The sequence below is a fragment of the Bombus vancouverensis genome, unplaced genomic scaffold (assembly GCF_051014615.1).
Source record: "Bombus vancouverensis nearcticus unplaced genomic scaffold, iyBomVanc1_principal scaffold0076, whole genome shotgun sequence".
Taxonomy (NCBI): Eukaryota; Metazoa; Arthropoda; class Insecta; order Hymenoptera; family Apidae; genus Bombus; species Bombus vancouverensis.
In genome coordinates this window covers 136,394-160,512 of record NW_027468967.1, presented here as the reverse complement: position 1 = coordinate 160,512, position 24,119 = coordinate 136,394, and the positions used below count along the sequence as shown (strand labels likewise).

At 40.2% G+C, this 24,119-nt stretch overlaps 2 protein-coding genes and 1 long non-coding RNA gene across 3 annotated transcripts; all 3 read left to right on the top strand.

Annotated features, from left to right (window-relative positions):
- Positions 1-291: 291 nt before the first annotated feature.
- Positions 292-9,786, top strand: LOC143305034 (uncharacterized). The gene is made up of 3 exons (XM_076627594.1): positions 292-864; positions 937-1,731; positions 8,616-9,786. The coding sequence occupies exon 3, from the start codon at positions 8,980-8,982 to the stop codon at positions 9,487-9,489; it is 510 nt and encodes a 169-aa protein (XP_076483709.1). The 5' UTR covers positions 292-864; positions 937-1,731; positions 8,616-8,979; the 3' UTR covers positions 9,490-9,786.
- A 3,831-nt stretch (positions 9,787-13,617) lies between these two features.
- LOC143305040 (uncharacterized) lies at positions 13,618-21,564 on the top strand. The gene is made up of 6 exons (XR_013061719.1): positions 13,618-13,729; positions 13,907-14,029; positions 14,319-14,364; positions 14,439-14,521; positions 14,759-14,848; positions 14,949-21,564. It is a non-coding gene; the product is annotated as an uncharacterized LOC143305040 (long non-coding RNA).
- A 24-nt stretch (positions 21,565-21,588) lies between these two features.
- Positions 21,589-24,079, top strand: LOC143305039 (uncharacterized). Its single transcript, XM_076627620.1, has 3 exons — positions 21,589-23,333; positions 23,407-23,478; positions 23,557-24,079. Exons 2-3 carry the CDS (start codon positions 23,431-23,433, stop codon positions 23,968-23,970), a joined length of 462 nt encoding a protein of 153 aa, XP_076483735.1. The 5' UTR covers positions 21,589-23,333; positions 23,407-23,430; the 3' UTR covers positions 23,971-24,079.
- Positions 24,080-24,119: the final 40 nt, after the last annotated feature.

Below are 24,119 nucleotides of genomic sequence, written 5' to 3'. Positions count from 1 at the left end.
GGCAATAGACTGACAGCGTGACGGTGATGGTAAAGATAGTAACTTTGAAGATTAGACACTTGATAAACTTTTAATTGTACAATGTTAAACACGTGATTTGATTGTAAAGAAACACGACGATATACTGACAGCGTGACGGTGACGATAAAGATAGTAACCAACTCGCCTTATGTCACTACGCTTATTTATATCTAAGTCTACCATGGGATAATTGTCACGTGACAGATTGCTCCTATGGGAATCGCAACGCTACAGTCTAAGCTTCCCACCGATCCTATGTGAGAAGATGTTGCTGCTGCTATTATTTATCTTTTGCTGAAGTTTCGTCTGCGATGCTTCTAGAACCTTCTATGCTGATGCTGGTGGGAACGTTCAAGATACCTCCGGCACGTGTAACGACTTGTCCTTGCTGAAGATGCTTCTGGAACCTTCCATGCTGATGTTAGTGGGAGCGTCCAAGATACCTGCGGCACGTGCGACGTCTTATCTTGGCCGCTGTTTCGTCTGTCCGGCTATCTTAATGATGCCATGTCTTAATCTCGTAGTTTCCGACCGACACTACGTGAGCAAATGTCCCCTGACCGTCGCGCAGAATGTCGTGGTGGGCGATCGCGCATGCAGCGCAGTGCGCGCCTGCGGTTGTCCCATTGATCCGCCGATTTCTTTATCGTGCAGCACGCGTTGTTCGTGCTCTTCAATAAAGTCTTCCTCCTCTGAGTATTTTTGTGTGAGCTTCGTTTACTATTGTTGAGGGTGGTGTGAAGTGGATAAGTTTCGCGTACGTTCGTTTTATACGCATTCCGGTTTTCTTGAATTATGAACACTGAGGCGACTATGTCTTTGGCATCTGATCCAGTTGTAGAAGTATGTAATTTTACATTCTGAATTTGTCTTTTGCTCGCTTTTTGGTAGATATTTATTTGTGTCCTCTTCTAGCGCAAGAAGAAGGAGAGGGAGAGAAAATTACGTAAGAGATACGTGAATGGTTCACGAAGACGATACAGATGACTGTGCGAAGATTCGCCTTCCTGAAGAGAAGTCCTGGATGATCATTTGCGTCATCATTCTTCTAGTCAGGGAAGAATTTCCCCTGTTGTACGTTCTTGGTGTATGGACAAGTTTCGCGAAATGTATCCTGACGTTCCATGTGTTGATTTTGATTTTGTTTGACAATAATATTTTGTTTATCTATATATCTACATGTGCATATGTGTGTTAATGCACTTGGGTGTATCCATATTTGTTAATTTGTTAGTTAGTAATGCAATTTTCATATATTTTATACTCCATAGTTGTAAATTTCGTATATTTTATATGTTCCATAGTATATATGTCGGGTTTACATTAGAATTAGGGTTAGGGGCGTGAAACGAATCTTCGTTTGGGTTACACGTTGTCGTTATGCAATAGAGAAGACATTGACTAGTGCAAATACGATTGTTATAGGCCTGGACAAGTAACCGTGGTAGTTAGGTACTCGAGAAACTAATGATAATGTTTCTAGGTTCAATAACGAATCCGCGGACAACGGGACAGTAGTCGTACGCATTCGCAAGAATCTAAGTCGGACGCGTAATATTCACCGGTCGTAAGGGGTTACTCTTTTCATCGATGAGATCGCGAGCGAGAATGAATTTCCCGTCCCGATGATGCCACAGAGGAAAACTATATTGGGGTGTGTCTAAGGACACGAGATCATCGGATTCGTCGAGAAAAGCCTTCGTTCAGAAAGTAAGGGAAATTTGCGTTGCTGCTAATTGGTCAATCTCCATATCGGTGGTTAGAAAAAGATGCTAGCCGCCTTCGAGGGAAAGTTGCTAGTGGGAGACGCCGCTCGTTGAAAAATAGGTCTCCCCTATCTTCCCGTAGTTGGGACAAAGACTGTTTGTCTGTTTGAAGGACTTTAGTTAACTAAACCTTAAGATTTATAACGGGCCCTCGGGCTAGCCGAACATGTACTGCGGAGACGCATCGACATCTGGCAATCATCTTACTCGAAGAATAGGGTCTGCGTGTGGCGAGCCACGGGACAGAAACCGTTGGAATGTTTACTGTCGCGTGTCGCCACGAATATTTCTTTTAAGGAGAGCTATAGAATTACTCCATACCTTTGTTAGACAAAGCGTTCATCCCGTAACGGCGGCTACGTTCGGCGACTGACTGTCGCCTCGAGCCCAAGCTCATTATCACAACTCTCGAACAATTACAATCGGATTGAATAACTACAATTGTTCAATTACAGACTCCGGTGTTCTTTCATCTCCGACACGGCCATCCTGACTATCACACGTCCTCGTGTGTAACTAAAATATCGTGCTTTCTTACATTAGATTCGATGCAACTGACATTATTTACGATTTAACTAAATGTCCAAGTAAGTGAAGGGCCCAGTGCAATAACAAAATTTCGTTTGGAGGCTTGACAACACAAAACTAAAAGAGAACAAGAATTTGTAGCGTTATAATTTGTATTCAAAGTGCTAGTTGCGTTCTGTGAGTCGCCAGACCGTAATGACACGACAGATCAGGTTCGATTTCGTACACTGATGAATCTCAGTTGGTTGGATCATATTGCTACGTTGGGTGTATCACTGTGGGTATATTGCAGATGCATGAAACATCACAGTGGATATATTGCAGACACGCAAAACGTCACTGTGGGTATATTACAGATACATGAAACATCACAGTGGATATATTGCCGATACGCAAACGTCACTGTGGGTATATTACAGATGTATGAGACATCACAGTGGATATATTGCAGATACGCAAAACGTCACTGTGGGTATATTACAGATACATGAAACATCACAGTGGATATATTGCCGATACGCAAACGTCACTGTGGGTATATTACAGATGTATGAGACATCACAGTGGATATATTGCAGATACGCAAAACGTCACTGTGGTTATACACTACGACCACAACGTGGTGTTAATGATCCTCTGAGGTCAGTGCACTTGCATCGTTATTATCACCATCGTTGTCATCACCGCAGACGTCCATCTCAGCAGGGGCGCAACTTTCTAGCATTTTTCTCAGTCTGTCATGTCCGTCTTTATATGATTGTTTGCCGTCTAAGGTTTTTACAGTATATCTATCTCCTTCCAAAATCTTTGCTATCTCGAATGGACCCCTGAATTTCGGATCTAACTTCGTCTGGTTTCTTTCCTCGTTTTTGCATAATACAAAATCACCAAGGTTAAACCTAACTACCTTAGCTTTAGTTTTGTCAACTCCACCTTTATCGTACCTAGCACTAATTTCTATATCCTCTATTGCCCGCTGTCTTACATAAGAGATATCTACTTCTTTTTCTTCGATATTATCGGGTATCAACGAGTCGTAAGGTCTTTGCTGTTCCACCAATTAATAGTTCCAATGGGCTCGATTTAGTCACGCGGTTGGTCGTGCAATTCGAAGCCAGCTGTATTTTGCCAACCGCGTCTAGCCACGATCGCCCGGTCGTTTCTATGATCGTGAACATAATTTTCAACGTACCCGTAATACGCTCTACCTGACCGTTGGCCCTACTCGCACCGGTTGAGATTAAGTGGAGTTTTAGTGTTCACCTTGCCAGAAATCTTGGAATTCTTTACCCGTTAGGACACCTCTCTTGGTCCGCTATTATCCGGCAAGGACTGCCGAATAAAAATATAGTACTTAAGTGCTTTCACGGTACTAAGGAAATCTACTTTACGAGTATAATGCAGATATGCGAATTTAGTGAAGACGTCGACCAAAACAATGACATATTCTTTCGAACCACTTTTACCGCTTAGTTTGCCCGTTATGTCCACGCGAACTGTATGCCAAGGTATGCTGGTCTTAGGTATAGGATGTAATTCAGCTCGTATTTTACCTGAACTGGCCTTTGAAACTTGACAAGCGTGACAGTTCTCTACGAATTCGCGAACATACTCCGCCATTCCTTCGAACCAGTGACACTCGCACAGTTTCTCAAGCGTTTTATCCCAACCTAAGTGCATAATTGACTGTTGCACATGGTTAATAACGGACCACCAAAGCCCTCTTGGAACGATGGGCAAGCAGAGAGTTCTACCTTTTCTTTGTATTTTACGATGGAGGGTGCCGGACCGTAACTCATACGTATTCGCGACGTCTTCCGCGAGCTCTTCGTTCTGTAATTTATTGACGATCTCAGAAATTTGTTGGCCGCGACATTGTTCCGCTAGTAGCCAATCGTCGGAGATTTCGGTTAGGTTAATTTCTTTCTCTACAATTTTGCTGAACGTACTGCGATCCAAGTCTACGGGATTTCGCGAAAAGAAATCTACGTGGGCCATTCGTTTACCTTCCCGGTACATAATGTCAAAGGTAAAAATTTGCAGGTAAGCCTACCACCTGTAAACCCTGTCATTCAAGTGTACCTTATTACTGGATGCTTTCAAGGAGTTGCAATCAGTGACAACAAGAAATTCTCGTCCGTGGAGGTGCTTGAAATGCTTGACGGCGTTCACAACTGCTAACGTTTCTAGTTCGTAGGAATGATACCTAGATTCCGCAGGGCTACTTCTTATACTGTAATATTCTATTACTCTATTTTTACCTTCAACCTTGTGCATTAAAATAACCTCATATCCATCCGAACTAGCGTCGATATGAAGTTCTATCGGATGGTTCGGGTCAAATACCATTAACACCGGCGCGTCGGTCAGGGAGGAAATTACCTTTTGCCTTATTTTTTCATGCCTATCTGTTCAAGTCATGTTTTTATTATCGGAAGTAAGCGCATACAAGGGTTTCATTACCCGTGAAAATTTAGGGACGAATTTTCGGAAATAAAAGGCTAAACCTATGAACTGTCTGAGCTGTGTGACGGCCGTTGACGCAGGTAAAGAACTCAAGGCGTGCATTATACCCGGGTTGGGACAAACTTCTAGGTCGTAAATTACATATTCCAAATAGAGTACCGATGCCTTTAGAAAAGAACATATTGCAAAGTTAAAGGAGAATCCGGCTTTTACAAGGGTATCTAGTACGGTGTGCAATCCTGTTAGGGCTTGATCTATCGCGTCGGCAATAATTAGGACATCGTCCAAATAGACGACAACGTACGAATGGCACGTCGGCTGTTATACGTGTTTTCAAAGGAATCTCAAGAATGATCTCTCGTTTTGTTTGTTCGCAACATCGAAGTCAGCAGCCGCTGCTGAATACAATGAAGGAAAGTGTAGTACAGATCACTTCGACCAAATGATTTCTTATGTCACCACAATTAAAAAGGGTCAAATGCTACAGAAGACTTGGCATGCCACTACTCCTGAGGATTTCCGTAGTAAACGCTTTGATGGTTTACAAAATGGTAGCAAGGAAGAACATAAATATTAGAATATTTAGACAAGTATGAGTTGCAAAAATTATTAGGGTTGTCCGAAAATATAAGAATCATCATTTTCGACGGAGTCAGCATAGTATCGCCGTCCCGAAAATGACTTCCGGAAGAAACATTAAACGCGCACGCATTTATGTTATGCAAATAAAGGACATCGAATGGATCGAACAAAGGCACAAAAGAATTCGAAGAAAACGACAACTTATTATCCAAATTGTTCATCGAGGGTAATCAAGGCTGTATACTTCCTAGAATTAGGATGAATAGGGGTTTGGAGAAACCCACCGGCCATGTCCAGAATAATAAAATATCTCGCTTTTGCAATCTCGCGACTTGATCCGCAATGAGGGGTAAAGGATACCGATCCGCGACCGTATATTTATTTAGTTCTCGAAAATCTACCTATCATCTATCTGAACCATTGTTCGTCTTCACGAGTAACGAGGGCTCGCGAACGGTGAATTACTAGGCTTTATGATTTTTGGCTGTAATTAAATCGCTTGTTCTCTCACGTACTATCCTACGCTCGCGAAGTCTATTAGGACTCCTTGTACGGCGATGTTAGGATCAGTTAATTGTACTTCTAACTGGCCTGTATTTTTTTTTTTGTACGAGTACGTAGGGAACCCGTAACGGATGAATCTCTGAATTTTCGAAAAGAAAGATTAATCGACTTCTATCGCTACCACGTACCTCATTGTCAACTTCATTAACATCGATCTCGTTTTCAGCGGTTTTATTACAGGTATTAATTATTTTTGTTTTGCACATAGCGAGGCTATTTTGTGTAATATTACGTCAAAATCTTGGCTTAAAATTGAACGAGCAATCGCGACATCGTATTGTTAAATAACTATCAGCGAGAACATGAAAAGTTTATCTCTACCCGCCGACACCTGCAACGGACAAGATTTGAGCGATACGTTTAGTACCAATATTTCTTATTCCTTGCATTACTACAATATCAATCGTTCTTTTGCCAGCAATTCTCAAGACTACGGATTCTTTAATTAGCGAACACTCGGCTCCGAAATCGGGGTAAAATGGAAACGACTCACCCAGATGGCTTGATGTACCAGTTGGCGCCTCCACTACGTAGAAGTCGATTCGACACTCGGTATTGAAATTATATTCAGGGCACTGCTTTGTAAAGGATTTTCCTCCATAATCAGACTGGTAGCTGCGCGCCATGCAGCGGAGTCGAAAAATTGTTAAGTTCCACACTCGATTTTTGCACTAGCGACGGAATTAACTCGCGCACGATTGTCGTAAGCTCTTGCACTGTTATAACCGGCACTGATCCCACTTCTGATGTCGGGTTTACATTCGAATTAGGGTTAGGGACGTGAAACGAATCTTCGTTTGGGTTACACGTTGTCGTTATGCAATAGAGAAGACATTGACTAGTGCAAATACGATTATTATAGAACCGGACAAGTAACCGTGGTAGTTAGGTACTCGAGAAACTAATGACAATGATCCTAGGTTCAATAACGAATTCGCGGACAACGGGACGGTAGTCGTACGCACTCGCAAAAATCTAAGTCGGATTCTGTGTTAATATTCGCTGACCGTAGGGAGTTAATCCTTTCATCAGTGAGATCGCGAGCGAGAATGCCTTTCCCGTCCCGATGATGCCACAGAGGAAAACTATAATGGGGTGTGTCTAAGGACACGAGATCATCGGATTCGTCGAGAAAAGCCTTCGTCCAGAAAGTAAGGGAAATTGGCGTTGCTGCTAATTGGTCAATCTCCATATCGGTGGTTAGAAAAAGATACTAGCCGCCCTCGAGGGAAAGTTGCTAGTGGGAGACGCCGCTCGTTGAAAAATAGGTCTCCCCTATTTTCCCGTAGTTGGGACAAAGGCTGTTTGTCTGTTTGAAGGACTTTAGTTGACTAAATCTTAAGATTTATAACGGGCCCTCGAGCTAGCCGAACATGTACTGCGGAGACGCATCGACATCTGGCAATCATTTTACTCGAAGAATAGGGTCTGCGTGTGGCGAGCTACGGGACAGAAACCGTTGGAATGTTTACTGTCGCGTGTCGCCAGGAATATTTCTTTTAAGGAGAGCTATAGAATTACTCCATACCTTTGTTAGACTAAGCGTTCATCCCGTAACCGCGGCTACGTTCGGCGACTGACTGTCACCTCGAGCCCAAGCTCATTATCACAACTCTCGAACAATTACAATCGGATTGAATAACTACAATTGTTCAATTACAGACTCCGGTAAGAACACCGGAGCCTTTGGAATTTTGGATAATCCCGCAACATTGTAACCTAGAGTCTACTATAGCTGTAATTGAACAATTGTAGTTCTTCAATCTACGCGTGACTTTCTAAGACTGACTCTTATGATTTTACTTTTGATCGGATCCGATTACTTTCTTTTGTCATCCCTCAACATCCCCGCCGTCCATGCATTTGCTAGGCGTCCGCGATCGTTGCCACGTGCTCTTTCTTCTAGAACCTTCGGTGGAAGGACCGTTGGGATGTTGATGGTTCATTAGGCACTTCAGCGATATACATTGTCGCCGAGTGCCGTCACATCTTTATCTCTATCGTCAGTCCATCGGATTTGAAGTATGCCGGTCGTGACACGAGCGCGAAGTAACTTTTACATACAATACATACATACAATAAATACATACAATAATTATATACACTAAAATAAATACAAAATAATATTATTCCCACTTCAATTATACGTCATCTACTAAAATAAAGTTACAATTAATTAACAGATAAATAATTAATTCGGTAATAATAAAAGTCACTATATACTAAGGACATTTTCTAGCGGCCATTTTGAAAGTAATGCTGATCAACACGTGCATGTAGTAACTTTTATACGTTGCAAAATAAGTTATATTTTCGATGAAGAAATAAATATTTAATAAGATGATATTACAAATGGAAGATAGTAACGAGGAAAAAATAAATAATAATTAGTACAATATAATACATCATTATTATATGGTAACAGGGATATTAGAAATTAATAGAAATTAACCAGGAGAAACAAACCATAAATTAAAACTTTGCAACTAGTTACAATTAACTATTAAATCATTAACTATTCATGGTTGATGAACTAACGATAAAATAATAAATAATAATTAACATAATATAATACATTATTATATTGTAACAAGAATATTAAGCATTAATAGAAATCAGCCATGAGAAATGAAAAATAAATCAAAATTTTGCAACTAATTGCAATTATCTTTCCTTTTTTTTTTTAAGGGAAATCCTCGCGGACCGCCTCGATCGGCCTAAATTTGTCTGGAGGATGCGGTAGAACTTATTGTACTAAATCCATAGCCTCCTCCCAGCCATCTACCGCTTTGGCAGTGCTTCCTCCGACTAGATGCTGGCTAGCCGCGTTGTCACCCTGCCTTACAGCCCCGGCGAGTTCTCGCCCGTTCTTCCTTGTCTTGGGGGGTCTGCACGCCGCCCCGCCCATACGGTGGGCAGCAGGTGCACCTAGAGATTCACACAAGGGGCACTTGTGTGTCGAGGAAGAGCAGCCTCTGGCACGGTGGCCGGATTCGCCACACTTGTAACACAGGTGTGACCGATTCACCGTGGGCACGCACGTCGCCCTGACATGTCCAAGCTCCAAACATTTGAAGCACTGCAAGGGCCTCATCCCGATGGCTTCGTCTCTTCCAGTGGACCAGCCCAGGGCGATCATTCTTGCCTGGGAAAGCTTGCACGCTCCGGCCAATGGGCAACGCACCCAGGCCAAGCTAAGGCCGCTTCTGGAGGTGCTGATCTCCCCGACTTGACCTCCACAATACCACATCCCGCGGCCAGCGCCAGGGCGACCCGCAGCTCTTCCTTATCTACGGACACGTCAAACCCGACCACACGCAGCTCCGCCATCCTGACTGGAGCCGCGACCTCGACCGTGGCCGGGTCCAAGATCTGTGCAAGATGCGTAGCGAGTGTAACGTCAATTTATATCAAAGGCCACAGCGTACCCTCAATTACCCCAGGGATCCACCATAAACTTAAACTTTTAGTTTATTATTTTTGTGTTATCTGTTTATGGATGGTCCTTGAAACAGCCCTTAGGTTGTTATACGTCCTTACTAATTACGGGGAAAGCAGGTAGTTACCTAATGGGAAAACCCCAATACTTGACTAACGAAAAAGCTGATTTTTCCCATAAACAATATTATTAACATGACCTATAACCAATTGGCATCGTGGATCGTTACCCTCACTTTTCCTAACGGAAGGTGCGAACAGCGAATCCGCGTTGTTAATTAAAAAGGGCACACCCACACCGAGCTTTTCTCCGTAATGAGACGAGAACACCTAGGGGAGAAATAGACAAAACCATCGGACAGTGAGCATCTCTCCAATCTGTGTAACCTTGTGCTGTGAAATAAAGACAATAGTTGTGGTACGACTCAGCTATTTTTATTTCATCAACCAACCCCTAAGTTTACGTGACACCAGCGTCTGTAGAAGAAGTTGCTGACTTGACCCTCCTGAGGCCTTAGGAGAAGTAAGGTACGGTGACGATGCTATGTCGGAGGAAAGCTAGCGATGGGTGTGTCTAGCGCACGGGACCATCGGATTTGTTCATGCCATTTTAGATACACCACTGCAATTCTTGCGAATAGTTTTAATAATTTTTCTTATATGTAAAGGATAGAAAAAAAGTAAGTGTAAAAACCATTATAATGCAATACCATCATTGGACCGATGGCGATTTGTAAAAACAAGTCCGTGGAAAGTTTGTTTGCATCTTAAAATTCAAGATCAAATTTTTCTATCGCATCGTATAGTACCCATCATAGGGAACAAAAGTTTTAAAGCAACTATAGATCGTAACGCAACCATTCTCTTAGGACAGAGTGTTACAGTTTTATTAATGCTATACAGGTTGGCTGCAGATGTAAAAAGTTTTTGAGAGCTGATTCTTGGAGCCAAAATAAGATGAAACGCGAGTGAACCACTTTACACGAACGAAAGTAGATCACCCTAAACAGCGGAATGCACGTACATATATGAGATTAATTTTACATGAATATAGAAAACCGATTCATTACTCGCCTTTTCCATCATTTAACTTAATCGTCACGTTTCATAGCACAAGAGCTACAAAGCAGTAATCAGAGGTCTACACCCTAAAACAAATACAAACAAAATATGCGAGGAATTGGCCAAGATCGGACACCAGGTAAGAACGAACAACAACATAACCAGATTTGACACTAAGCAACCACTACCCCTATTCATAATAGATCTAGAACCGAAAAGCAACAACAAAGAGATATTTGAAATTAAAAAAATCTCAAACACAATATTCACAGTCGAGCCACCTAGACACAAAAAAGACATACCACAATGCATGCGGTGTCAACAATACGGACACACAAAAAACTACTGCAACAGAAACCCGGTGTGCGTCCAATGCGCAGGGAAGCACCTAACAGTGAACTGCCCACACTCGGGAAAAATAAACGACGTAAAATGTCACAATTGCGATGGAAATCACCCAGCCAGCTACAAAGGCTGCGTAGTCAGAAAACAACTACAAAGCAAGCTTTTCCCGCCGATTCGAAACAGGACACACAACAATCTCCACACGCAAGAGGACAACGCGAAATCTATGCCAACACCAAATACACAGTACGTAATGAACAATAACCACACCAACACCAACACCGTTAGAAACCGAAGCTACGCGCAAGTAGTCAACCGGTCGTCATCCTCAGATAATCAAGAACAGAACAACCACAGCAACGACGCTACAGAAATCAAAGAGCTAATAAAACATTCCATAAAAAACACCGAAATACTCACAAAAATGATAAACGACCAAAACGAACTCCTCAGACAGCAAACACAGCAGATAACAGTCATGTTACAATTAGTTACTAACATGGTGAGCAAAAAATAAAAATGGACACGCTTAAAATAGCAGCCTGGAACTCTAACGGCCTACAACAAAGGGCCCTAGAAACTAAAACATTCCTGCACAGCAATAACATCGATATACTACTCGTCTCAGAAACACACCTCACAATAAAAAGCTACATAAAAATACCACACTACACCATGTACGACACCAAGCATCCCTCAGGGAAAGCACACGGAGGGACGGCAGTAGTAATAAAAAACGACATTAAACATCACCTACACAGCCAGGTCAGTACGGAACATATACAAGCAACCACCGTTACCGTACAGACTAACACCAACAAACTGCAGTTGCCAGCAGTATACGCACCGCCGCGACACAAAATCACGACGCAAATGTGGGAAGACTACTTCCGACACTTAGGTGACAAGTATGTCGGAGATGAAAGAACACCGGAGTTTTTGGAATTTCGGATAATCCCGCAACATTGTAACCTAGAGTCTACTATAGCTGTAATTGAACAATTGTAGTTATTCAATCCGATTGTAATTGTTCGAGAGTTGTGATAATGAGCTTGGACTCGAAGTGACAGTCAGTCGCCGAACGTAGCCGCGGTTACGGGATGAACGCTTAGTCTAACAAAGGTATGGAGTAATTCTATGGCTCTCCTTAAAAGAAATATTCGTGGCGACACGCGACAGTAAACATTCCAACGGTTTATGTCCCGTGGCTCGCCACACGCAGACCCTATTCTTCGAGTAAGATGATTGCCAGATGTCGATGCGTCTCCGCAGTACATGTTCGGCTAGCCCGAGGGCCCGTTATAAATCTTAAGGTTTAGTTAACTAAAGTCCTTCAAACAGACAAACAGTCTTTGTCCCAACTACGGGACGATAGGGGAGACATATTTTTCAACGAGCGGCGTCTCCCACTAGCAACTTTCCCTCGAGGGCGGCTAGCATCTTTTTCTAACCACCGATATGGAGATTGACCAATTAGCAGCAACGTCAATTTCCCTTACTTTCTGAACGAAGGCTTTTCTCGACGAATCCGATGATCTCGTATCCTTAGACACACCCCATTATAGTTTTCCTCTGTGGCATCATCGGGACGGGAAAGGCATTCTCGCTCGCGATCTCATTGATGAAAGGAGTAACTCTTTACGACCAGTGAATATTACGCGTCCGACTTAGATTTTGTGAGTACGTTCATCTATCATCCCGTCGACCGCGGATTCGTTATTGAACCTAGGATCATTGTCATTAGTTTCTCGAGTACCTAACTACCACGGTTACTTGTCCGGTTCTATAATAATCGTATTTGCACTAGTCAATGTCTTCTCTATTGCATAACGACAACGTGTAACCCAAACGAAGATTTGTTTCACACCCCTAACCCTAATTCTAATGTAAACCCGACATATATATATAGAAAGAAAATGTTTATATTTATATGTATTATTATTATTTTTGTTTATTGTTAAAACCTTGTTTTATTTTAGGTTTTATGTACGTGTTATCGGTAAAAATAAATATCATGAATGCTACTTGAGTTATAATTATATACATATATGCATACGTATTGGTAAGTAGTATAGATGAGATTTGTTTTATTGTTATGAATATATAAGTATATATTATCAATAGGAATAGATATTACAAATATAGCTTGTCTTTGAATATATATATATGTGCGTGCAATGGTAAATACGACGACTCAATTTTATGAGTCACTTGCATTATCAATGAAAGTGAATGTCATAAATATCACCTATTTTACAACATACGTGTATATATATATTGGTGAACATAAGTGAAAATTATATGCATAGTTATGAATGTTGTTTGTTTACAGGTGGATAGCATCAGTACTTGGTTTCGTGGGTGGCGTACCAATACTTTACAGTTCCTCCGTGCGGATTGCTATTCATGTTCTTCCGTCCGTCGTTCAGAGAATGGTTGATGAGTTCGCCATCAGTTCTGTACACACATATAAAAATAGTTAATATATATATATATATATATCATTTATATAATTTTCTTTTGGATCTGTTCCCTTGTATGAATACTGTATCTTTGTATATAATATAATATATATAATATGTTATAATTATATTAGTTGTTATTTATTCCTTAACTCTCTCCCTTTTTCTTGTGTTTTTTTTCTTTTTTTTTATTAGTACCTAACATTGCTATTACGATGCCGTATTACATTGCATTAGCTGTTATTTGTATGTGCGCGCGACAAATTTTTCAACATGGTCGCTCGCGTGTCTCTTTGGTATGGCGTTGGTTTAATGTTAACAGTGACGTGTTGTTGAAATAACTAATTAATTGTTAATCACTATAATTTTATTTGGTAGTGTTCTGTAATATTGTTTTGTGTATTGCGTTATTATATTATTATAACACAGTTATTTCGTGTGGCATAACTTTATTCCTTTGCACTGAGTTCAATCATGTCTTGTCGCCAATATTCAGTTAGTCCATCTTGGTTAATTTCTAACCCATTTATGTGTTTATTGACCTTTCCTTATTTTCCCTATTAATTTATTATTGCATGTACTTGCTATTTGTTATTATTTTATGTAATGGAACAGTTCCTTATTAGTGATTAAAATTTATTTGTTAGATTAACATTGTCTGTAATTCTTTAGATTCTACTTATTTGATGCTGCGTCACTTACCTGGATCATTCCCACAACGTCGTCCAATTCTTCGATATGCCTTGGATACTTACTACGGTTGCCTTCAATCGTCTTATATCTGTGGCTATAAAGGTACTGTTTAATTTATTTGATTTAATACTACGTAGATTAATACATAATAAAATATCCTTTTACTTTCAATTAATCTATCTTAATTATTTTCTAACCACTTTCTACACTTATCAGCTATTTTATTTCTTCTTGTTAATCTGCGAAATTCATGCATGTACGCTTCCTTGTATGGTGATTAATTGTTCACGGGGTAAGTTGCACTTTCACTGTTTTAGTTATTCGTCGAACTAACACGTTTCACATTCAAACAGTAATTGGAGCACTCGTAATAAACTTCTTTTGTTTTCAGGTTTCCACTATCTGTGTTGTTCGACGAACAGTGCCATGCTTCCACAGTATTGTTATAACATTTAGTACTGTTGTATTTTGCATTAAGGCAATTGAAGTTAATTTGTTCATTTATTTTCAGCTGGTACATGATGTTCCGCAAACAGAGATCCATAACCTATTTTGCACGTAAACCTTCTTGTATGATGATTATTTGTTCACAAGGTAACTTTCACTTTCACTCTTTTAATTTTTATTGAATCAACACGTTGTATATTCAAACAATAATTGGAGTACACATGATAATTTTCCTTTTTCTTTTTCTTTTAGGTTTTCGCTATCTGTATTATTCGACGAACAGTGTCACACCCCCTTTTCATTCATCCACAATATAGTTATAACACTTAGTAACCTTGTATTTTGCACTGAGACAGTTGAAACTAATTTATTCACTTATTTTAGGTAGCTGTCATACATTATGCTCCACGAACAACGATCCATAACCTATACTTGCACGTACACTTTCTTGTATGTTGATCACTTGTTCACAAGGTAACTTTCACTTTCACTAGTTAATTGTTCATTGAGTTAACACGTTTTATATTTAAGCAATAATTGAAACACGTATAATAATTTTCCTTTTTCCTTTTAGGTGTTCGATATCTGTATTATTCGACGAACAGCACTATAACATATACTACCGCACTACGTTGCCCACTGAAATCGCTTTATTCATTGCTTATTTCGATTATACGCTAGTTTTAACTTGTTTAAATGCACCGTTCGCGGAATCCCTTTTACTTCGATCTTGACGTTTTGGTTCTGCAAGATTTCTAGCACTTTGTATGGTCCAGTATATTGATCGGAGAATTTTCCTTTACTGGGTTCTTTTAGTAAATATATCGAATCTCCTATTTTAAAATCTTGGGGGTTGATTCGTCGGTCGTAATATTCTTTTGATCTTAGTTTGGATTTTATCAAATTTTCTCTTGCCATTCGTTGTACGGTGTTAATTTTATCGAACAGATCTTCGAGATATTCTGCGTAAGTTGGTTCCATGTTCTCTTCGATTATTACTTCACCAGTAGGTTCTCTGGCTAGATGTCCAAAAACTAATTCGTGCGGGGAGAATTTCATTCCTTCGTGTACAGAGGTATTATCGGAAAACATAGCTAATTCTACCCATTCGTCCCAATTTTTGGAATTTTCAATGTATGATTTGAGATATTCTATCAGCACGTGGTGAGATCTTTCGATTGAACCGTTACTTTGTGGATGATATGCCGTCGTGGTATATTGTTTGATGCGGAATCTCTTTGCTACTTTCTTCATTAGTGAGGATGTAAAGTTCGTTCCTTGATCAGTGAGAATAGCTCTCGGTGACCCGAAACGACATATAAATCGCTTTACAAAAGCGTCCGCTATCTCGGCTGAAGAGATTCCTCCTAGTGGAATCCCGATTGAGCATTTTGTTAATAAGTCTTGGATAGTTAATATATATTCATTTCCCTTTTGCGTTTTTGGTAATGGACCTACAATATCCATACTAACCTTGTCGAACGCTTTACCTGGTGTGTCTGTAAGTACCATTGGTTGCTTTGCTTTTATTCTTGTGAGTTTCTTCAATTGACATTCCTTACATGTTCTTATGTAATCTTGAATTTCCTTTTTCATATTTTCCCAATAGTAATGTTGTCGTATTCTTTGATAAGTTTTTGTTATTCCTTTGTGTCCTGCTACGCTTGATTCATGTTTTTCTCGTATTATGTTGTTCCGCGCTTCCACAGGTGGTGTAATTACTTCCCCAGTGCAAATGGTGATGGTTAAGGTTTTTTCCATAAACATTTCCTTTAATTTCCTGATTGTATATCGCCAGGGTATTTCCTCCAAGTTTCCTTTGCTAATGCTAAACGAAGTTAACTGTTTTTCATTTACTACGTCTAATAGAGATCTTAGCGAGTTTAATAAATTTTCTGGTGTTATTGGAATATTTCTATTTTCCTTTATCGGCAGGGATACAATGTATTTTCCAGAATCGTAATTCAATCTTGCTTTTTCTAACATTAAATCTTCATAACGAGGCAATTTTCCCGTTTCCTTCATTTCTAAGGCTCCTTTATCTATCGGATTGCCATGTATATCTATAAATACTACTTTATGGTCATTTACTCTTGCAATTGAGTCTCGGGTTTCTGAAATTTTTAGTTCCGCAATTATCGTAGGTCTCGTGTCCTTTTCTCGTTGTTGAATTAGTTCTGGAATTACAGTGGAGGTCTCTTTTTCGCTTGTTGTATCCGTGTCTTCTTTTTCTCGATTGGTTATTTCTCTATCTGTACTTACATCGGTTTCTGCTAATGCTTGGTCTAAATATTTTATAGGGGTTTCTTCTATTGTAAAATGTTTTCGGGTAAAACCCTTTCCTTGATTTTTAGAATCACTGGATTGAGGCAAGACGTGTGGTTTAGCTTCGAATATGGGAGAATCTTCGGTTGACGTATCCAGCTTAAATCTTTTTGAGACATGCGTATCCTTTTCTCGTTGTGGAGTTAGTTCTGGAATTACGGCGGAGGGTTCTTCTTCGCTTGTTGTGTCCATGCGCCTTTTTCCTTGATCAGTTATTTCTCTATTTGTGTTTACATCGAACTCGGTTAGCGCTTCGTCAAAATATTTTACGGGTGTTTCTTCCAGTGTAAGATGCTTTCGAGTAGAAATTTTTCCTTGTTTTGTAAGATCAGTGGATTGAGGCAAGACGCGTGGTTTAGCTTCGAATATGGGGGAGAGTCTTCCATTGACGTATCTATTTCGAATCTTTTTGAGACAGGATAGCGAATCGGTGAGACTTCCTCTCTCTTTCTGATTGGTAAACAAACTTCCGGAGGGTTCCTAGATAATGCGTCTGCGTTTGCGTTCGCCCTGCCTTCTTTGTATACAATATCAAATTCAAAGTCCGATAATTTTAAATTCCATTTCCAAATTCTGGAAGTAGGATCTTTGATAGAATGCATCCACACTAAAGGTTTATGATCGGTTACGATGGTAAACTTTCTTCCGTAAAGATACGGTCGGAAGTGCATTGCGCTGTAAACAATTGCCAGACACTCCTTTTCTATGGTAGAGTAGTTTTGTTCGGCGGAATTTAATAGTCTTGAGGCATACGCAATCGGCAAATCCTTTCCGATTGGCCCTTGACTCAGTACACCGCTTATTGCATATCCTGATGCGTCTGTGGTAAGGTTAAAGGGTTTAGAAAAGTCTGGATATTGTAGAATGGGTTTCGTCATTAACGCTGTCTTTAAATTATTAAATGCATTTTCTTGATTTTCTGTCCATTTAAAGGGAGTGTCTTTCTTTAATAGTTGTGTCAATGGTTTCGCGACCTCGGAGAAATCGGGTATAAATCTTCTGTAATATCCTGCTAGTCCCAGAAATTGTTTGATATTTTTCGCCTTCTTTGGTCGTGGAAATTTTGATACGGCTTCGACTTTCTTTGGGTCGGGTTTCACGACATCCTCACTAATTATATGTCCTAAATAACTCACCTCGTGTCGTAAAAATTCGCACTTATCAGGTTGTAATCGTAATTTAGCTTTCCTCAGTCTTTCCATTAATTTATTAAATTTAATTTCGTGTTCTTGGAGAGACCTGGAATAAATCACTATGTCATCCAGATAGACGAATAGTTCTATTCCTTGCAGACCAGATAATACTGAGTTCATCAAACGTTGAAATGTTGCTGGGGCATTTTTTAATCCAAAGGGTGTCGAAAATGCCGTTTTGTGGGCATCCTCCTGTGACATACGGATCTGGTGAAAGCCTGATGCTAAGTCAAACGTGGAAAAATATTTTGCACTTCCTAATTGATCCAATATTTCTGTAATGTTGGGTAGTGGGAAGGCATCGCCAATCGTTTTATCGTTCAATTTTCTATAATCGATAACTAATCTCCAGCGTTTATTTCCTTGCGAATTGGGTTTTTTGGGCACAATCCATAACGGGGAGTTATATGGAGATATTGATGGTTCCACTACGTCCGTATCTAGTAATTCTTGAATCTGTCGATTTATCTCTTCTCGATGTATTGGTGGATATCGATACTGTTTAGTATTAATTGGTATATTATCCGTTGTAATTATTCTATGTTCTAGAACTTCAGTTGCTTCCAATGTATCTCCTGGAATATGAAATCTATCTTGATTATTACGAATCAACCTTTTAACATTTTCCTTTTCTTCTTCGTTCAAGTGTTCGAGTCGTAGTAACTCATTTATTTTTTCGTATCTACTTTCCTTCGATTTTAGAACTGTATTACACGCTGTCCTAGGAAGCGAGGAGGGATTTTCAAATTCTTTAATTACCATCGTCGGTGTTGTAAATTCGTAATCTCTTGAAGTAGTATTTATTACTCTTATATAGCCTTTTCCTTTATGATTCCTCACAACTGCATTTCCAAAATAGATTCCTTTGCTCGGCTCGATTCTTGGAATAAATCCCTCTTTTATCTCTGGATTAGCGATATTAATTGAACACGTTACTGAACTTCGCTTCGGTATAATTATTTTTTCTTTAGTATCGAAGGGAATATAAATATTTCCCCATTTGATGTGTTTTTCCTCATAATCTAAACGAGCTTTACAACCTGCAAAAAATTCGGATCCTAGGATTCCGTCTTGATCGATTAGCAATGAATCATCGACTACATGAAAAATAACCGGATGGCCCGCAACCTGTATTACCGTCTGCCCTAGGGAGACCAGGCTCGTTGCCGTAATTCCTCGCACTTCGATTGATTCCTTTTCGTCGATGATGGCTGAGTCGGGTAAAGCAGGTTTCTTGATAATATTGATTTCCGATCCAGAGTCTAATAATAAACTCGTCTTAGTTTTTAGATTTGGGGAAACTATTCGTGCAGTTGGGGTCGTTGGGGAATCGTTAAATTTTACTGAAATAATTCGGAGAGGTCGCCTTCCGAATCTGAATTCAACTCCTGATGATTTTCCTTCGCCGGTTGCTTGTGCTTCACTCTTTCCCTTTTGTCTTGAGATTCTGGATTCTCTGTCTGTGACCTTGTTTGGTTGTGGGATGACTCCCCCACAGTATTTAGTGGTTGTTCGTTCGATCTTATGGTCGGCGTTGCGTTCGCTCTGTCTCTTGTTATGGGTGGTGGAGTTGATCTCGCGGGGGTGGCTGCTCTTGTTCTGTTTGTTGCCGTCGGCGCCGGTCGCCTGGTTGCCGCCTGTACTCTTGGGCGATTCGGCGTATCGTTCCTTCGTGGCTCGCCCCATTCTCCCGAAGGACGTGTTTCGTTTCCCGATGGTCTCGAAGCATAGGGTACGATTAATCCGGCATCTACTCGGGCTTTAAATTTGTAACAGTCCTTCACTAAATGCCCGGGTTTTTTACAATAATTACACGTGATATTTTGTCTAGTAGTGTAGTATCGTGGACGAAAGGCCTGGGAAATATCGGACGAACTATGAACAGTGTCGCGAGAGCCGAGGCGCCGTCGGGCCCATCAATGTGTCATCGGTCTTTTCAAGTGCATAGTTTCGTGGAAAAGACCTACGTGACCCTGGCCACGAGCGTCTGCAGAACACGTGTGCGGTGGGCCTAGGAAAAGGGCAATAGAATGCGACAACAGTCAGTCGAGAAACAGAGTGCGAGTTGAGAAACAGAGTGCGAGCGGAGGAGCCGAGTGCGAGTCGAGCGGAGACGGAGGTTGCGAGTGGCGTTGCCGATAGAGTGTGGATTGCGCTGTTTTCTGTACGTTTGGTATGAATAGTTCAAGTTAAGCCACAATCGTCTTTTCTGTCTGATTAACATCTCTATTGTCCACTCTTTGTGAACATATTACATCACGATATTACAGTAGTATTCGAAAAATTCTGCGATGGAGGTACCGATCTTCGATCTTGGCGGTTGTTTCTGATATTGTTGTTAGTGTTCGAAGGACGTGCGTTGTCGCGTCTGTAATAGTTCGAGGGTGTCGGTCGATGGGGTCGCGTTCCGTCGGTTATTTGTCTCAATTCGTGCGTTGCTTTGACGGCTTGACGATATGCATCTTCTAAAGTATGGTACCCTGCTATTTTTACTCGTACATATACCTCGTTCGGAAGTCCTTTAACGAAAGCTTCTCTCGTTTCCCAATCTATAGTATCTTGGATATCGGGGGATATGATGCCGTAGTCGCCTCTTTCTCCATCCATTATTGCCAATCTAAGATTTCTAACGCGATCCATATAATCTAATATGTCTTCCCCGGGTCGTTGAAATATCGTTCCTAATTCCCCTTTATATTCGTTAAGAGATTTCTTTGGGCCGAATAGATCCTTTAATTTGCTTCCGAAATCGTTTAAACTCATTAATTCCGTGTCTTCGATGGCGAGGAACGCGTTTCCACGAAGCTTATTTACTAACAATTTTACTAATTGAGGTTCTTGATATCTGGGAATCATATTTCACAAGCTCTTAAAAAGTGGAATACCGATGGTCGATATCCGTCAAACACTGGCACCGATTCGATCGCGTCTTTTAGCTTAATTGGCTGGGTATGTCCACTCGTCTGGACCGTTTCTTGTTGCGTTGTCGGCGGCGATACGGGTGTTTTAGGTTCCTGTTTTAAGTTCGAATAAGCCGCTTTTTAGTTCGGCGAGTTTTGCACTCACATCGCGAAAGTTCGCATCCCATGCTTTAAGCTTTTCTGACAATGTCAAAACCATTTCTTCGTCCAACGATTCCACTACAGTCGCCATTGTTTCTTAAATATATATTTTATTGACAAGCGTGACAACTTTAATCTTCTATGGAGCGTATCGAACTGTTTAAACCAACTTTAATCCTCCGTGAAGCGGATCCCACCGCTGCCACCAGAAATTTAACTACTCTAATGTTACGTATCTATTTGTTTAAATCGATCAAATCTTAAGTTTAAATTTTACTGAAAAAATTTTTTTTTTTTTGTGTTTGAGTTTGAATTTAATCGGAAGGGAAATAAATTGAAATGATGTTATTGTGTATTTAATACTGATTTAGATTTCTAATTAATACGGTAGTTGCTGCCACCAGAAATAGTCTAAGGACTATTTCAAAATATTTTATTTTGATTATTTTCTTTTACGTTTAATGGGTAGCGTTGACTGACGCTTGATGCAACTGATAAACGAATTCCACTTTTCGGCTAACCTGCTATGCGCAGGGATACTGGCACGGGAGAGGATTAAAGCTGGGTACAATAAATATTTTTCCTCGTTGAACGGATTTTTATTTGGACGGATATATATATATATATATATATATATATATATATATATATATATATATATAACCTAATATATATATATATACATATATATATACATATATATATTTTATTAACTGGATATATATATTTTAGCGTTGCTGGATTGGATAGGAATGTGAGATTTTCGTTGTTTTATATAAATTTATTTTTACGTTTGACTTCTTCTTCTCTTTTAATTTCGCTGTAGTAATTTGCCGTTAGAACCGAAACTCAATTCATTTACTACGATGGATTCTGTTACCACGATTTTCTTGCCTTTTGAGTTTAATAATCGAGGATGATTCTAACGATCCTCTCTGTGTGGGACTCGTGTGATTTCGCAAGCCTTGCCCAAAGACGGGTAATATTTTACCAACAGTGGGAGGAGGAATGCGAAGATCGATGGGTGTTTTCGATAATCGAAAACACCGTTTGCACAAGCCAACGCAGCGAACGATCCTTTGATTAAATTTTCGAAGGGAAATTGTTCTGTTATTTCTCTCTTACAATCGCATGCAATGATGGCAAGAATATCCGGTTAATAGCAATGCCGGTATTGTTCTTAATTTTCGATTGACGATGTATTTAATAGTCCTTTCTGTGCGGGACTTGTGTGATTTCGCAAGCCTTGCCCAAAGACGGGTAATATTTTACCAACAATGGGAGGAGGAATGCGAAGATCAGTGGATGTTTGAGTAGCTGAAAACACCGTTCGCACAAGCCGACACAGCGGACAACTCCTTTGTTTAAAGTTTAAACAATGATTCTATCTTCAAAACCGTTCACGAGAATAAAACGAGATCGATGATAGGAAATTCTAATTCGATTCTCGTAGGCAACGAGATTTTCAGAGAAGAAGGAAATTTTCAAAATTAATTTTCTTACCTTGAGGAGTAGGTGCTGTCTGGTGCCATTACCTCAGCTGCTCCGGTGGTCGTCGAAGTTTTTGTTGGGTTTATTATTTGAACTCGAATATAGTTTACTATCAACTCTTACTTTATTTATCTATTTTAATACAGACTGAACAATTTACTAACTGGATTAATACCGCAATTACAATGCGCGTTTTGTCTAAGCGATGAAATGAGGACTTCAAAGATAAAATTTTCTTTTACTTAATCGCGACTCTCTTTTCTTTACCGAAAAACTAAAGACCCCGAAACGCAAAATATTATACAAAATTTCTAAACGCAATGATGAGCGCAATGAAGAACGTAATACGAATGATCCGTAATAACAATGAACACAAATTATAAAATGAACGCAAGAAGAATGAACGAAAATAATGAGCCGTAATAAGAATGTTCACCAGAATATTAATGAGCAAAAATACGAATGAACGCAAATTATAATGAACACAAGAAGAATGGACACTGCTCTAAGTTGCTTCGCTTATTTATAATGCCATCCCCCACGGGGTGGTGGTCCGCTGGGGGTACGCTTCCGTGGGAATCGGGATGTTGCAGTTTGGGTTTCTTGGAATCGTACGTGACAAAATGTAAATTCCGTATTTCGACTTAGTTTTTTTCGGTCCTGTGTTTCTGCTGAGCTAGCGTCTAGAAGATTTGAAGCATTCCACGCTGATCTAGTCCTTTCCGCGAGAGACTTCCACGTGCTGTACCGTGGGAATTACCGGTGTTTCTTCGGCGCGTGGAAGGGCTGGTGGCTGCAGCATCATTATCATTTCAGTGTTTGCTCGGGCAACACGCGCAACTCCGCTGCTCTCCCATAACAAGGACCTCCTCCTTCGAGTTGTTTTGCGTAAGTTTAGATATTTGCATATTATGGTTGTTTTTGTGATTTTGATCGTTTTTCCTTTTTGTTATTTCCCTAGGCTTCGGTGATCGACGTTCGAACAATGTTTGCGGAGTCATTTTCATCAGAGGTTCCTATCCAGACTTCCCTGGTACGTATTTAGTATTGTTTTTAGTCCGCTTGATTCGTCCTGTTTCGTTTTATTTAAAATATACTGTGTTGTTTTCAGCGCAAGCGAAAGAGGGATTCCGAAGAACCCATGGGCGACTCGGGAAGACCCAACAAACGCATGCGGCCCTGTGATAAACCACAAGTATCAGAGTGGTTGGAGGAACTATTCAACATTGGTGCTGAGGCCGTGTCAAAATTGAGCTTTGACGATTTGGTTACTTTTGATGAGAGTTTCTTCGATGCAGAGACCGTCGTATTGGAGTGGGAACCCCCTCTGGTTGAAATCGTTGATACCGATCGTTGTGTGAAAGTTCGTTTTGCAAATGAAATTCCCGAAGAGGTTTTGGAGGCACATCTTCGTCACCATGCTTCTGGGAGAAAGGGAATTTCCCCTGTTGTGCGTTATTGGTGTATGCGTGAGTTCAGCGAACTTTGTCCCGGAGCTCCTTGCTACGATTTTGATTTAGTATAGCTGCTTCAATTTCGTTGGTTCGCTGCTTGATGTTCCTTATTATTATTAATTTTTAGATGTATTTTGTTTTGTGTTCAATATATATATATATGTCGGGTTTACATTAGAATTAGGGTTACGGGCGTAAAGCGAATCTTCGTTTAGATTAC